The sequence below is a fragment of the Hippocampus comes genome, unplaced genomic scaffold (genome assembly GCF_001891065.2).
Source record: "Hippocampus comes isolate QL1 unplaced genomic scaffold, H_comes_QL1_v1.1 scaffold108, whole genome shotgun sequence".
In the NCBI taxonomy this organism is placed as follows: domain Eukaryota; kingdom Metazoa; phylum Chordata; class Actinopteri; order Syngnathiformes; family Syngnathidae; genus Hippocampus; species Hippocampus comes.
Window position 1 is genome coordinate 159,774 of NW_017805071.1, and position 14,659 is coordinate 174,432.

Here is a 14,659-nt window from a genome sequence, read left to right on the forward strand (position 1 = left end):
CATGGAGAACACGCTAATTCCACACATGAACGCCAGACCCCACATACGCACAACCTATAAACTGAGAGGCATGTGCACACCTTTTTTCTCACCAAAATGATTAAAAAATGAACAAGGACACTTGTTCAAATTCAACTCTTTTATTGACTTGAGTTGAAGGTGGACAGTTTTCTCTTTTCATCATGTATTGTATGCAGACCGTGCCATACAATTGTCCATTCAAAAAAAACCTCAGGTTGAATATTTTGTCGCCAGCGCTTTACAGCCCATCAGAATACCGACTTACCCTCCCAATAATGCTGAATGACTTTCTTGTTCCTGCGCTTCATTCAATGTGTGAAGAGTACTTTATATTTGAGTAGGTTCAGGAGAGGAAATCACTCAAAAAAAGAGGCAGCCAAAACAGTCATTGAAGATATAGCCCCAGAACATGTGAGGATATGCATCACAATCCCCCAAATACATTCTGGGAGCAAGTGAAGTTACTGCATGGAGTGCCCGAACATGATCATTATAAAGACGTAACACACTGGTAAACTTGAGTCATCAAACACACAAGAAAGGGAACGAATGTGGAGGCCTTAAAAATGACTTGTTTGCTAACTCCCACACATAAAGTACATCTACAGTATCATGTACATCCCATCGACTACTCTAACCTACCTATCGTATTGCACAGAAAACAACGCAATGAGCTATAGGAAACAAAATGCATTAGAAACAGTACTTTTGAGCTACATGTACATTACATACAACAAATGCATTTGCACTTGGAATAAATAAATAAATAATATATACAGAACAAAAGTCAATTTTTGTTTGTTCGTGTGATATGCATACTGTAGCGTCAAAAACGTGTGTGTCTGAGTGTGTGTGTGTGTGTGTGTCTGAGAGGTAGAACGCAACCCTGCCACAGAGAGCACTTAAAAAAAAAAACATCAGTGAACTTAGTAAGGGCACTTAAATAATATATATATTAAATACCAGACATCATTCCAAAAATGATTCAATTAATAACTACGCATTAATTTTGGAGCCAGTGAGTTGGCCTGTGTTGATCAGACTTACATTCACCCTGTTCTTTAACTGAAAAATTAGAGTTGAATACGCAAATACGTTTACAGCATGCTCCGGAAAAAACGAAAATCAATGCAAGGGGAAAAGAAAAACGTTGACAAATTACGTTATGTGATAAGATGACGGAAAACTCTCTAAGATGAGAAAAAGCAAGTAGGCATTAACTTCCCCATTGAAAAAATGTCCTTTACTAATAGTGGATTCATTCAAATGCCCCCGCCCCACCACCACCGCTTCAAGAAAAAAAAAAACAATACAAAATGCTGTGTCAGCATTTGAAGAATATATTAAAAAATAACAGTGCAGTGCTCGCAGTGTGCGATCCCACTGTGTCGCTGGAGCTAAAAAACGTCAATGCCGAAATTCCAACGCCGCCCTTTCATAACAAACGTAACGTTCACATCAAAACATACTCTTGATTCTTTGCAGCAAAAATACAATAATAATAATAATGATGATACAATTTAAAACCACAATCATTTACAGTAGTATCGGGCAATAACACCAAACTGTACATTGAAATCGCAGCTCGACAAGCTAACATGAGAACTTCCATTGGCCTATAAACCCTCCCATCTCAAACACTGTATAAGGTGCAATGATGAAAGGTTATGCTTGAGAAAATGTGTGTATGTGTGTTAGTGTGTGTGTGTTTGTTATCTGCAACACGCCAGAGCACCAAGGGAGGTGTGGCTATCCAGGCTGCTGTCTGTTTCCGAGGTGACCGTGGGGTCGCTGCTAGGGTCAGTGGGCTCCGTGGACATGGATGACACATCGTTGGCTGATGATGAGGAGGATGACGAGGAGGAAGGTTGAGGGGGGCCGTCAATCACTGCTGCACCTGTGCTGCGAAAAACACGTCAACGCATAGGTTTCGTTCAAGTATACAAGGTTGTGGGATGACTGGACCACAGTCGGTGCAGGTCCAAGTTACACGGGGAAAGTGAAGTGCAGTACATGGCATGCCTTGACCACCAGGGGGGAATGCAACTCAGACATCCAATAAACACAAAGAAGATGGTCACAACTCGTCAGTAAACCGCAGTCCTACTCGTTTGTAGGGAATCAAGAAAATGGGCCTTGGGTATGTCTGTCTGCATGTGTTACTGCAGCACTTGTGTTCAATTATCAGTCGCTTCAAGGTTTATAACAACTAAAAATTGTATCAGCAACTGTGACTCGCCTTTCCTACATGCAAGGGCATTACATACTGCACTGTGAAAACCCATAAAAATTTAAATGTAATGTTTGCTGAACTCATTCTTTTAAAATAAACACCACCCTTCAATAGACATTTCCTGGTATACTTAATTCATACATGCTGTTTTTTATACTATAACTACTCCTTTGAACTCTCCTGCTAATCAAAATAGTAGTACCAAAAGTTCCCAGTCCAATATTAAAGAGCAGATCCATCCATCCATTTTCTGAAACACTTATATTATGGGGAAGTGATTCTTCAATGGCTGCACACAATTCGTTGACAGCAACAGCACAATGATACATAAGCACCAGACTCCTGCTGTGATGTCAAGCCAAAAAGTAAGCAGAGCTGCATTGACTTTTGACAAGTGTTGACAAAGAGGGTTATGATAAGCCACACATACTTGATTGCGCTGTGGGCACAGAATGCCATATGTCACATACAGAAGCGCCCACAAGTTTGAAAAAAAAAAGCTTTTAGCTTGTCTTTATGGGTACTCAATCCTTCCCCCTCCCCTTTTGAGCAAATAGTAGAGAATACAGTTTCAAAGAAAAATAGGCACATCTGTGAAGAGCAAAGTGCAAATATATTGAGGAAGGTTCACTGTAATCCAAATAAATGCCACAGCACCACAAAAAAAAAAAAAAAAGTACTGTAATGACAGAGTCGTTTTGACCTCAAGTTACAAAGATGACTCACCTAGAGGAGACGGCTGCCCTCGGATCACTCCATTTTTTGACCACTCCTCCCACTCACTCACTTCCTTATAGATCAGCCCTACGTACGGCCAAGCAGACAGAAAGAAGTGATTAGTACTTGATACCACCTGGACCGCTGCCTCTCTTTCCGTCCACCCCAGTGTGTTTTGCATTCTGCACGCTCCAAAACAGCATCATGTTTCTAATTTGGACGGTGCGTGTGCTAGACTGACCCTTCTAAAATGCGTGGAGAGTCATTATCACCTGGTAGAGTTTAGAATGAGCTCATCTTGGAAGCTTAGATGAAAAGTCTCGCTTGTGCATCACTAGCCCCTCACAGACGACATTGAAAACCTTTACGGGATTTCAGGTCCATTTATGATGTTCAGAAAAATGGACGACGCAGATACAAATGAGAGTTTAACAAACTAGCGATGTCAAATGAGAAAAGTATGACTTAGCTGCTTAGAACAACATGAGCCATACATTTAAAAAGGTGCACAGGTTTAACACATTGAATGAGTGGTGAGCATGGCTGTCTCACAGTTCTGAGGTTCTGGGTTCAAATCCCATATGGAATTTGAATGTTCTACCTCTTGTGGGTACTCCAGTTTCCAGCAAAATTCCAAGAACATCCATTTGAGGTTTTATTAAAGGCTAAAACCCTCCAAAGTTGTCGACATGAATGGTTGTTGGTACATTTGGGAACATATTTATATTAGTGTGGCAGTTAACAATGTTAAAATGCCACACAAAGAATTCATGATGACGACAGTTTGAGCCTGGATTGAATTCCTTCACTTAACATCATTCCCATGGGGAAATTAATTAACCATCACCACTGGATGGTTTGTGTTTGATTTTGAAGGTTCTACTGAACATGCATTGATACACACATTTCAGAAATGATGTTTAAAAGGGTTAATTGTGTTTGACACCTATTGTTCTGTCTGAGCCTGACCGTGGAAAGGGATCACGAAAACTCTTATCGCACCTTTCCACTCCTCCACGGTGTGCTCCCTCTCATCCAGCTGTTTGTCAAGGACCTTGGGTGGTGGCTAAGGACAACAAAATGCCTCAATAAGCATCCTAATTTTTAATAATAATAATGCGTGTATTGTGCAGTGACACCTACTGCTTCCACTTCAGCTGGGTCGTACCAAACGTTGATGTAGGGGTGCTGCAGGGCCTCGTCCACAGATATGCGCTTAGAGGCATCGATCACTAACATTTTGGATAAGAGGTCTCTCGCTTGACTCGCTGAGGGAAAGAAACAACTTGCTACTTTTTTGCACTATTGATTATTGATTGCAATGCGCTGATAACAGAAGACAGCACTACCTTTCAGTTTGTTGTGATCGGAATCAGCAGGGAAAAGAACATCCGGGAAGAGTTTCTCAAAGGTGTATCCGGCGTAGCGTGGCCTGTTTTCCACGTACGTTCTTACTGACTGGTTCAGTTTCATGAGGAAGTCCTGAGATGGAGTGCCTAGCTGCTCGATGACTTTGTTCCACTGGTCAATGTCTGACGTGTGCACATTAAGGAAGAAGGGCCACACAGAAACTCATTGCACCCACACACACACTTTTGCTACTCTTGACCGGGGATGTTTATATACTCAACTGCAGATGCTGTAGCCTCGATGAGAGCCGAGGCCATTATTTGCTCCTTACATTTGTACCTTTTTTAGAGATATGGTCAACAGTATTGCCGTTATGCATGATTACAAAGTCAGGTGAAATTGGAGCGGAAAACAAACTGGACTGTAATGGAGAAATGAGGCAGATTTGGTGCAACAAAGAAATGCTGTGGATCCTCTCGACCGAAACATAAATGTGGCGAGTTTGCATCAGATTCTGCTGAAAAGCTAATCTGGGTTAAAACTGTCTCCTCATTACATAACAATCTTTAATCCAGCACAGGGAACGGGAACTTGTGTACAACGCGCGCTAAATCTCTACACTTTAATTAATCTGAGAGACTGTTGAGGTCAAAGGTTAAGGCGCTCTGAAGCTGCTGTTTTGATCAACAAATTGGTGTTCCTTTGGACTACAAAATAAAATAACGTACATGTACCTGGTTAATGCCGTTGTGTGAATAATAGTATTTATGAACTGTCATAACAGTACGGTAAAATCTGTTCTTAGGAGGCGTTTATTTGACTTCAGTGGATGACGCAGTCTGTGACTAATTGGCGCATGGCACAAATGCATTTTGCAACATTTCTCCATAACATTTCTCCTTTCTTTGTTTTAAACTCCACTAGCACCGCTACCATTGGACGTGAACTGTAATGTACAGCGACAGTGAGATTGTTTAACATTCAAGTATACGGCAATGCAATCCCACAAGCACAGTGACGCTCACGGTAATTTAAAAAAAAAAAAAAAAAAAGAAAACATAGCTGTGGATGGCAAGGGCTGGAGAGGTTGTCGAGGCAGGTCGGAAGGGTTTCAGATATCTTCACACGGAATGAAGCGATGACGCATTGGAGCACAAATGATGGGGCAAGGATACGGTCAGTGCCGGGAAACAACACACTTCCCCTGATCATCTCCGCCACTATGCAGCCCACTGACCACACATCCACTGCGGGTGGACGTTCAGATGATACAGAGGTGGACATGCAAACAAAGGAGTGACAGTAAATAAAAAATAAAATAAGCCAATGTGAGGCAAATGAAGATAATGACAGCGATGTGGTGTGCAGCAATGAAAATCATGCAGTACATGCAGGATGGATGAGACGACAGAAACAAACTACTATGCTGCAAAATGGTCTTTAAAAAAAGCAAGGGGGAAAAAAAAAATACATTAGGTACAAAATGATTTGCCAACGGAAGAGGAAAACCTGACTCGGCAAAAGCAAAAATAATTCTCGAAACACAAAAACTGCTTGGGAAGAATAAATAGCTTGGCAGACAGAACGGGCATATCTTGCCTTGATTTGAGATATCCTGTTAGTTTTTGCAGTGGTTAATAGTGATGCAAAAATAAATAAAATAGTTAAACATTTGGCAAAGACTGACAAGAATAAGAGTGTAAAGAGACAAACTCAAAGCTGCAAGGATACAATCCCGTCCTGGGAAAAGGATTTTATGGCGAACCATTTCAGCCAGTATGCAGCCCACAGACCAAATGTCCACTAGTGGTTAACATAAGTAAAGAGGTAAAAGGAACACACCACAACTGATTAGATTGATGCTTGTTAGTGAGAAAAAGACAAAAGGTTTAATTCTTCATATATATATATTTAAAAAACAAAAAAAAAAGGTCTAAGATCTACCATGTTATGCAATTCACTTTTACAGCCAGGAAAAAACGGAGAGAGGCCAAGGCGAGTCGACATACCATTGGCTTGGTAGCCCATGCCCAAGATGACTTCGGGTGCTCTGTAGTAACGCGTCACCACGTAAGGCGTCATGAGGAGGCCCGTGGCAGCTGTTCGAGCCAGGCCGAAGTCCAAAATCTTCAGTGTGCAGTCTGATTTCACCACAATATTGCTGGGCTTGAGATCCTAAAGAGAGAGAAGAAAAGTCAGTGAGCAATGAGTGAATTTCACAAGAGGTGCATTGTTGTGGAAAACCATAATGTAAACCACCGGCTATATTCCAATTCCAATCCGGTGATTCCTCCCCACAACTTTATCTAATGGGTGTCAAATGCATCATCCTATTTGTTTTCTAAAAAGAATTTGCCTTTGTGCATCTACCTATACCAATAATGTAGAGTGAGGGCAGAAGCTACAATGAACCCGTGTATCTACCAGTTGCCATTCATGCGATAGAATATTAGCTTTTCGTTTAACCGGCTCAGATTTCACACATTGTACATTGGTGTTGACACAAGATGCTCCTTATTACCAGCATATAATTTTTGGGACGTTTGTTCAATAAAGGTTGGGAAAGGCTGCTATATACGATATAAATGTACCGGTACTACAAGTATTGTTCAACAAAAGAAGGTTTCCAATTTTGGTTTTGTACTCTTTCAGAAACATTCTGATGCCACAAGATGTGCTTTGCCAAAATAGAAAAGGAGTAATTAGTCCAAGGAAGTATCCAGGGCTGGACTGGCCATCTGGCGTTCAGGGCAGATGCCCAGTGGGCCGGCGTCTTCTGGGCCAATACAAGCATTTGACAAGCATTGTTATTTAATTTAACCTTCCTTCCGCTGGACTTTGTAATAGGATGCAGTGATGTTGCACCTTTGATGACTTTTCGTGGGCTAGTTCTCTTTTTTTTTTTTTCCATTCCCCGTATGCACTACAAAACCCCGCCGCCAGATGACCCGAGATGGCGTTTCATCAGTGCGCCTTGGCAGCACATAACACAAAGAAGAGGGTTGTCAGCAGCTCGCTGCAATTTGTTATGCGTGGAGTGAAAAAAAAGACCTTAAGTGTGACAACACCTCTCACAGTTCTGATTGGCCAAAAATTTACCCTGTGAATGATGCCGGCGGCGTGGAGGTGTTTGATACCGCACAGCATCTGATAAAGAAGATAAGACAGCCTCTCGTGGTCCAGCTCCATCTGAATGACCTGGCACAGGTTGGCATCCATCAGCTCCATTACCAAGTAGCTGGAAAGGAATCAATGGAGGAGGGAGGAAGGGGGATTAAATTGCTTGACTTGCTAAATTGTACAAATGCTCTGAGAAAAAAAAAAAAAGACACGAGCCACTTACACATCTTGAAATTCTTCTAATGATTTTTGGGGTGTAAAAACATTTAATAGACCGATGATCTGCGGGTGGAAAAATGCATGAATTAGAAAGTTGCATTGGCAATAAATCACACATGACTGGAACACAAACGATCGCAACTTTTCTGATTTTGTAGCTCATTTTCAGGAGTATTGTTCATTTTTCCAAAGTGGAGACTACCATTATGAACTAGCAGAAGTCGCTAGTACATTAATTCTTCAACACATGCAGGTTGGGAACATGCAAGCGCTTGTGCATCAGCAAGCATACCATTGGCTTTAATTGTCTGCATACGTACGTTTTTGTGATTGACACATTTCATGAGAACGAGCTCTCTGAACGCCCTCTTGGCATGCGTCTGGTTCTGAAAGGGTCGACTCAGCTTCTTGATGGCTACGTTTCTCTCAAGGACTTGATCATAAGCAGAGCTAAAGAATAATGAGGACACACAAACAACTCAAGTCACTTCTATTACGATTTGGAAACAGAAGTCTTAAATCAGGAACATTTCCTAAATTGAGGTAAACTACTGTTTTTGTAGTATTTGAGAGTTCGGAGAAGGTTGTTGGATGGATGGATGATGTTCTGAACTCCTGTTTTAGAGGCGGTATTATATTTAACAGAATAAGTGCAAAGAGGAGTTGTCCCAAAGCATGGATGTAAAGATTTTTTTAACCCTTTCATGCACTCTATAACCTGATAACATGATAATCCTTTCAGTAACCGCTGTCCCTGAAAGGATTACACAAAGTAGTTGAGATTGCAAAACAATCACTCACCACACGATTCCCTGTGCTCCCGATCCGATGGGTCTCAAGTTCTGGTACCGTTTTAATACAGTGAACGTCGAGTCTCCGACGTCGATGCTGTAGAACTCTTTCTCTTTCTTGTTTTTATTCATGGCGAACTCTTCAATCGCTGCTCTCTGTGCATCCAAAAATGTCCTCTGTGAGCACAGAAGGCAAATAAAGGAAACGGAGGAGAGAAATGAGTCTTTGGAGCAAAGGACGCAGTTTTTAAGCACAGCTTGCAGAATTACAAATGGGAGACGAACGCAGCATTTATGCCTCGGCTGGTCAGCAAACACGGCAAAATGGAAGTCTTGATATCACCGCCAGTGACGGCCGAAGGGCAAAGCGCCACGGGGTCAACTCCATCACACGAAACATCACTCCCACAACCGAGCTCGGTGCCTCTTGTAAGCAGAAAATTCAACTAACTGCCAGTTTGGATATCAAACATGAACTCAGTTCAGCAAGCATTGGAATTTTTATAACACTTACCGTATTGGCCCGAATATAAGACGGTGTTTTTTGCATTGAAATAAGACTGAAAAAGTGGGATCGTCTTATTTTCGGGGTCTAGACATTATACCCATTCACGACGCTAGATGGCGCCAGATATCATTGAAGCGAATGCTGAACTTGACTCCCCAGGCCAAAGTGAATCCCTGTTACGAAGAATAAACATAAAAATAGCGGTAAGAAAGAAAAGAGAAGAAAATAATAGAAGAGATAACAGAAAATGGAGAAACGTAGCAACAATTTGGAGAAAAGTGGGTCGAAGATCGGCCAGGTTAACCGGCAGCTGAGGAGAAGTTATGATGTAATTTACATTTCAAAAACCAGAAGCCATTCATTTACGAATGTGATTGCACTTTAGTTTACATATTTAAATGTTCAGATATTAACTTTGGAATGAGGCAAAATAACATGCTTTTTCTCTCAAATACATTGTTATAATCATTTGTTTCAGATGTACTGTAATTATTTTCTGGATAAAAAATAATTTGGTGTTCAAGAAGTCTTTTTTCAAACATGAGTCCTGAAAAAGAGGGTGTCGTCTTATAATCAGGGCCGTCTTATATTCGGGCCAATACGGTATTCCTAAAGAAGGAGCAGCCTCAAGAGAAGATGAAAAAGGTAAGATGACTGCACACTAGTTCTGAAAAATTAAATTCAAATCAACATCACAGTGTTGTATATATATTCTATGCGGCCCGCTCGTTTAACCCAACCGCCATTCTGAAAAGTATAGCGCTTGTGGGGGTATCAATTCCCATCATCTTGCTTTTAGTTAGCAACGTTTTATGTAGTTACATATTCAAAACCCAAGTACTTTCCAAATATGGAAAAAAACATTAAAATTTCAAGACTTTAAAGCACCCACGGGGAGTCCTGTAATCTAAGAAAACCTCCCTCCCTACTTCCCGCTCCTTCACTCTCGCCAACACGTCGTCCATATGAGGGATATGATTGCCAGAGAAAAATGACTCAGCTCTCCGTCTGTTCGCCCGACGTCACGAAGACGTCGGCAGCATCCGCCTCGCTCATCACATTTAAATAGACATGCTTGTGTAACCCAAGACAGCAATTACACAGCATTGCAGCACCTCGAGGGAAGAGGAGCCTGTGCTGCTGCTACTACTACTACTGAGGTCATTATAGTCATTTGGAATAACGGCAATCCGTCACAATGACTGAAAGTCAGGTCGGTGTAGGGAGACAGTGGCAATAGCCTTTAGTAACCTCCACGCTACTGTGTTCGTATGAATGCCTCTGTATTGCACATAAAACTCAATGTGATCTATCATCTGCATTTAGATGTACTCAGTCGTGTAGCAACCAAGTGGCCTGGACCTCATGTATGGCTTTGCAATAAATTAAACGCATGGGCCTGGACTGCTTCCTGGAATGTACTTCCTGCTACATGCATCTGCCTGCAATCATCAGATTGATGACCTCCTTCTTATAGGGCAAACTGTACAGCCGACAAAGGAGGTTTTGACACACACGCATGGCAGACACATTATTCGATATACGCCTGCGCAGTCATTGCGGTTCGATCCGTCCTGCCATGTAATTCTTAAAACAAGTAAAACAGAAACGTTTATCATAAAAAGTAATTGACTTTGTAAAGAACAAAATAGACTGATGGGAAAACACATCTCACTCCTGATCTTATACTACTACTGTAGCTACTGTAATTAATTGCCTTTTCAAAGGTGTTTGAATGAATGCCATTAGATATGTCAAATCCAAGAAGGGTTGAGTCACTTTTGGCTCTCACACAAAATGTGAACACTTTCCAAATGACACTTCTGTGGCAGGAGTGGACGAGCTGTTTAAAATACAGTAAAAAGAACCAAACACAATAATGTGCTGTTTGCATTGTTCATGAGCTACTTAATAGTGTGAATGCTGAAGATGTCCCATTCAAATGAATGGAAGAAATTCACACACACTGAAATGGTTGCCAACCAGTCGCTGTATGAATGAACACCCATTTCAAATTCTCACACGTACATTACAATTCATTCTTAAAGTATTTCAGTTAGTGTAGCGTTGTTGTGAACCCATACATAATCATAATTGGAATGTATTGACCCAGTTGTGTAACTAAATTATGTAACCAACTTAGAAGAAATTGCTAAGAGTAGGATGCAGTACAATCTACCCACGCATCCATTTTTTTTTTTTTAATAGCGCTGGTCTTCAGTGGGGTCTTGGGTGAGTGAGCTAGAGGCAGGTTAAACCCTGCACCACCAGATCCTGGATCCAGGTGGTCATGCAGGACCTCACTAGTAAATTACAAGCTAAAGATATGAAGCAAAATAGAAAGTGCCGTTTTTGCCCAGTACTCCAAAGTATGACCACAATAAGAAACACAAAATGGACAAATATCTTCTTGACAGTGTCAAAGCAGAAATTGTTTTGTTTTGGATCTCATTAGATGTTGCAGGTATAGCTTGTATTGCAACAAGTGCATGTAAAGTTGTACACGTGAATAATCACATACAGTGAGTATTTAAACTCAAGGCCTGCAGATCCATCCCGCTGCACCATTTTGTCACCAACTGAAGCTAATCAGGCAAATAAAGAGTATCCTTCCTCCTCAAGTTTCCAACTGAATTATTTTATTCCAAAAATCGTTGCTGAAATTGAAATATTTCTTCACTTTAAACAGATTTTAAAAGCATGTGTGTTTTTTTTCCGCATAATCCCTCCTTAACATACATTGAATAATAATTGTCCACTTAAATCTTTGCAAATTTAAAATTCAGGGACAATTGTGGACATGTAACATGATGATATGAAAATATACAGTAGTACATTAGATGGTTTTATAGTCAAAACGGCCCTATGAGGTAGAATACGACGGAGCCGCATTGGAAATGAGTTTGACACCACCGCAGTGCACAGTATGTCCCAAAAGTCTGGTCACACAGCCATTTAACGACTTTGTGGTGTTATTGCAAATATTTCACATCAACCTTGGAATTAAAAACGTTGGAAATCACACTGAACATGTGATTTGTTTAATTCCAGTTGACTAAAATGTTGAACATTGAAAATGTGCAATTTTGCCTGTGTTTTAAGGGCATCCCATTATAATGCCATTTCACAATACAAATCAATTACATGATTTATTAGAAATCATGTAATTGACTTTTCAGGATTCATAATGCAAGAAACCGCATATATCTCATCCATCATCATTACGATGAATGAGGTGAATAGCCTCCTCTTCATCACACGAATTAACAAGGGGAGCGACTTGCATCGCTAGTTAACCTTGGCCACATGACCCCCCCCCCCCCCCCCCCCCCCCCCCCGGCATATCCTCGCAGGAGGCTGCAGGCAAACCGCAGCGGGACAACAGGAGCCATGCATGAGCACACACCATAACACAAGACCGAGCGCAGGAAGACATTCTAGCCGAGGGAATGACTCCAATGTCGCCATACGACGCTCCTGCTTGTTTAACGGGCGTTTCTTTATGCGCCGGAATGCTGTGTTCGCGAGAATACGTAAAAAATACTATGACCACAATAAAATAAAAAGAAGAATAGGCGAGGAGCTACTTGTCTGAACGAGTCAAATGACACACGACCCTCCCCCCACTGCCAAACAATAAGCACGTCCGAGGAAGGAGCAGGAGCCGGAGAGGGTGGGCTTCTGATCCTCATCTTACCTCGCTCGTGTAAGCCCTAAGGTGGATCCCGGCGGTGCGACAGACCGCTCGAACTTTCCGGAGTTGTGGACGGTGCGTGTTTGGCGCCGATCAACACTGATCGATTCCGCTGAGCGCCTTAAAAACACATGACCTCACCCGATCCACTTGCCTACGTTTCCATACGCCTGCTGCTACTGACAGGCCTGGGAGCAGAGGGGAAGCGCACTGCGCATGCGTTGATAGACGTCACGGGTCTACAGAGACACACCCACCTCCATCAGGTCTTCCTTCCGCCCTACCATCCGTCATGCATCTATTCATCCAGAAATAGAAAATAGACTTTACAGTGCGCTGCAAACTAAATACAACACCGATCCAGACTAACAGTTTATAATATTTTATAAGATTAGGTAGTCTGCACTGTGTAATGAGTTTAAATATAAGAATTGTCTCCAAAAAGAGCTTCCTTTACAATGGTAATAATACACACTTATGTCAAAGAAGGTAAAAACATTTTTTGTGGGGAATCGCATGACTGTATTTTCTTTGCTGTGCCAAACAAAAATCTTTTGGGAATACATGATGATTACGACCCATACACACAAAGCGCCAATGTTGCAAAATATTCACAGTACTGCTGACCATTCGCATGCACGCGCGCGCACGCGCGCGCGCGCGCGCACACACACACACGCACACACACACACGCTCCTTGGTGCAAGGTCAACGCTACATGCAATACTCGAAATATAGACCGTTTTCATTTTGACTATTTGTTCCACATTTGATTGCATGGCAATGAAAAGCGCTTTCTGTACTTAAAAGCAACACCCACTTTTCTAGATACACCTGCACTGCATCTAATACGATGGAATTTGATGGAGCTGTGTCAGAAATTCTGCCTTTAGGAAGATAATGATTCTCAGTCTGGATTGACACTTGAGAGGAATTCATTAAAAAAAAAAAACACGACACCCTCCTTAATCAATCAATTAATCCATCAAGAGTTTGATGACCCCCGTAATTTCCCCTGCATTTTCTTTCTTCATTTTAGCAAAGCATTTTGGACATGTCTATAATGCAACTTTTCCCAGTTTCTATTGAACAAGACATGGTGGTCCACAAAGCCATGCTTGAGTTTGGTACAGAATCATTTGCACAATCAATCAAGCTGAACTCAGTCAAACACATTTGGAAATAAACTACAAGTCGCCACTTCATTTGCTCTAATGGGCCATAAAGTGTCTGTCTGGCCCCCAAGCCTTGAGATGGACACCTGTGCATTCATTTAACACTTTTTAGTTTGCAGTAATGAAGAATGCAGTCTCATCTCTGACAATTCGGCTCTCTGGAATGCAAACACAACCACTGAATTAAGTGTTCAATGAATACCTCTTTGAAAATCAATCATCATTGTAAAGGAAGGTTGCTTTCTTTCTTTCTACGAGGCTGTTGCATTGGATCTGCATCGTGCATGTTAGTGTATGTAACGCGGCAGGATGGTCCAATCATCCCTGCAGCCACCCGAATCTCCCCCCCGGTACTCGCTGCGCATGATGCCCCTGCAGGGCCTGCAGAGAGTCGCATAGTAGCGCCACCTGGACGTCCCGGTGCAGACTCCCGCAGTAGGAGCCGTCTTGTCATACTTACCCCTTGTTCCAAGAGACTCCGCAGTGTGATGATCATTGTGCCGGCGCGCACGCAGGCAGCCAGGCAGGCAAGCAGGTAGCCTCTGGCCGAGCTGGTTCGTCCTTCCCGGGGCTCAGGTACGGCGACGCGCAACTCCCGCCCGCCGATTCTCTGCACCGCGAGCCCGTCAGACGGATTAGTTACATCGGCGTGGCTGATCTCTCCCTTCCCGCAATTGGTGCTTCTGACTTGTCGCCGTCAAGCCGCAAGGGTTGATCCAATTATGTGTTTTGCGCCGAGGTGCTAATAATAGAGCAAATTACAGGTTAAAAAAAAGTTTGAGGTGTCGGAGGCAGCTGTAAAAGAGCGACTGAACTGAACAGGGGGGCGGG

The 14,659-nt window shown here is 42.2% G+C and overlaps 1 protein-coding gene across 5 annotated transcripts; it reads right to left on the bottom strand.

Annotated features, from left to right (window-relative positions):
• Window positions 1–127: 127 nt before the first annotated feature.
• Window positions 128–14,424, bottom strand: mapk8a (mitogen-activated protein kinase 8a). 5 transcript variants are annotated; one of them, XM_019864610.1, is made up of 13 exons: window positions 14,289–14,368; window positions 8,462–8,628; window positions 7,981–8,110; window positions 7,665–7,723; window positions 7,421–7,559; window positions 6,331–6,496; window positions 5,497–5,568; window positions 4,321–4,503; window positions 4,115–4,239; window positions 3,974–4,037; window positions 2,981–3,058; window positions 1,711–1,918; window positions 184–885 (listed from the first exon to the last, which is right to left on the bottom strand). In XM_019864610.1, the coding sequence occupies exons 1-12, from the start codon at window positions 14,322–14,324 to the stop codon at window positions 1,734–1,736; spliced, it is 1,404 nt and encodes a 467-aa protein (XP_019720169.1). In that variant the 5' UTR covers window positions 14,325–14,368; the 3' UTR covers window positions 184–885; window positions 1,711–1,733. The 5 variants fall into 5 exon arrangements, with proteins under 5 accessions (XP_019720167.1, XP_019720168.1, XP_019720170.1 ...); XM_019864608.1 differs by having other exon boundaries at window positions 128–1,918; window positions 14,289–14,424; XM_019864609.1 differs by lacking the exon at window positions 5,497–5,568 and adding an exon at window positions 6,053–6,124 and having other exon boundaries at window positions 128–1,918.
• Between the last annotated feature and the right edge of the window lie 235 nt (window positions 14,425–14,659).

Coding starts and splice junctions, on each gene's coding strand:
- mapk8a (XM_019864608.1), bottom strand. CDS start 14,324: ATGATCATCACACTGCGGAGTCTCTTGGAACAAGGG. Junction 8,111..8,461: donor GGAGCACAGGGAATCGTGTG/GTGAGTGATTGT, acceptor ATTATTCTTTAG/CTCTGCTTATGATCAAGTCC. Junction 1,919..2,980: donor AGGGCAGCCGTCTCCTCTAG/GTGAGTCATCTT, acceptor TTCGCAGCACAG/GTGCAGCAGTGATTGACGGC.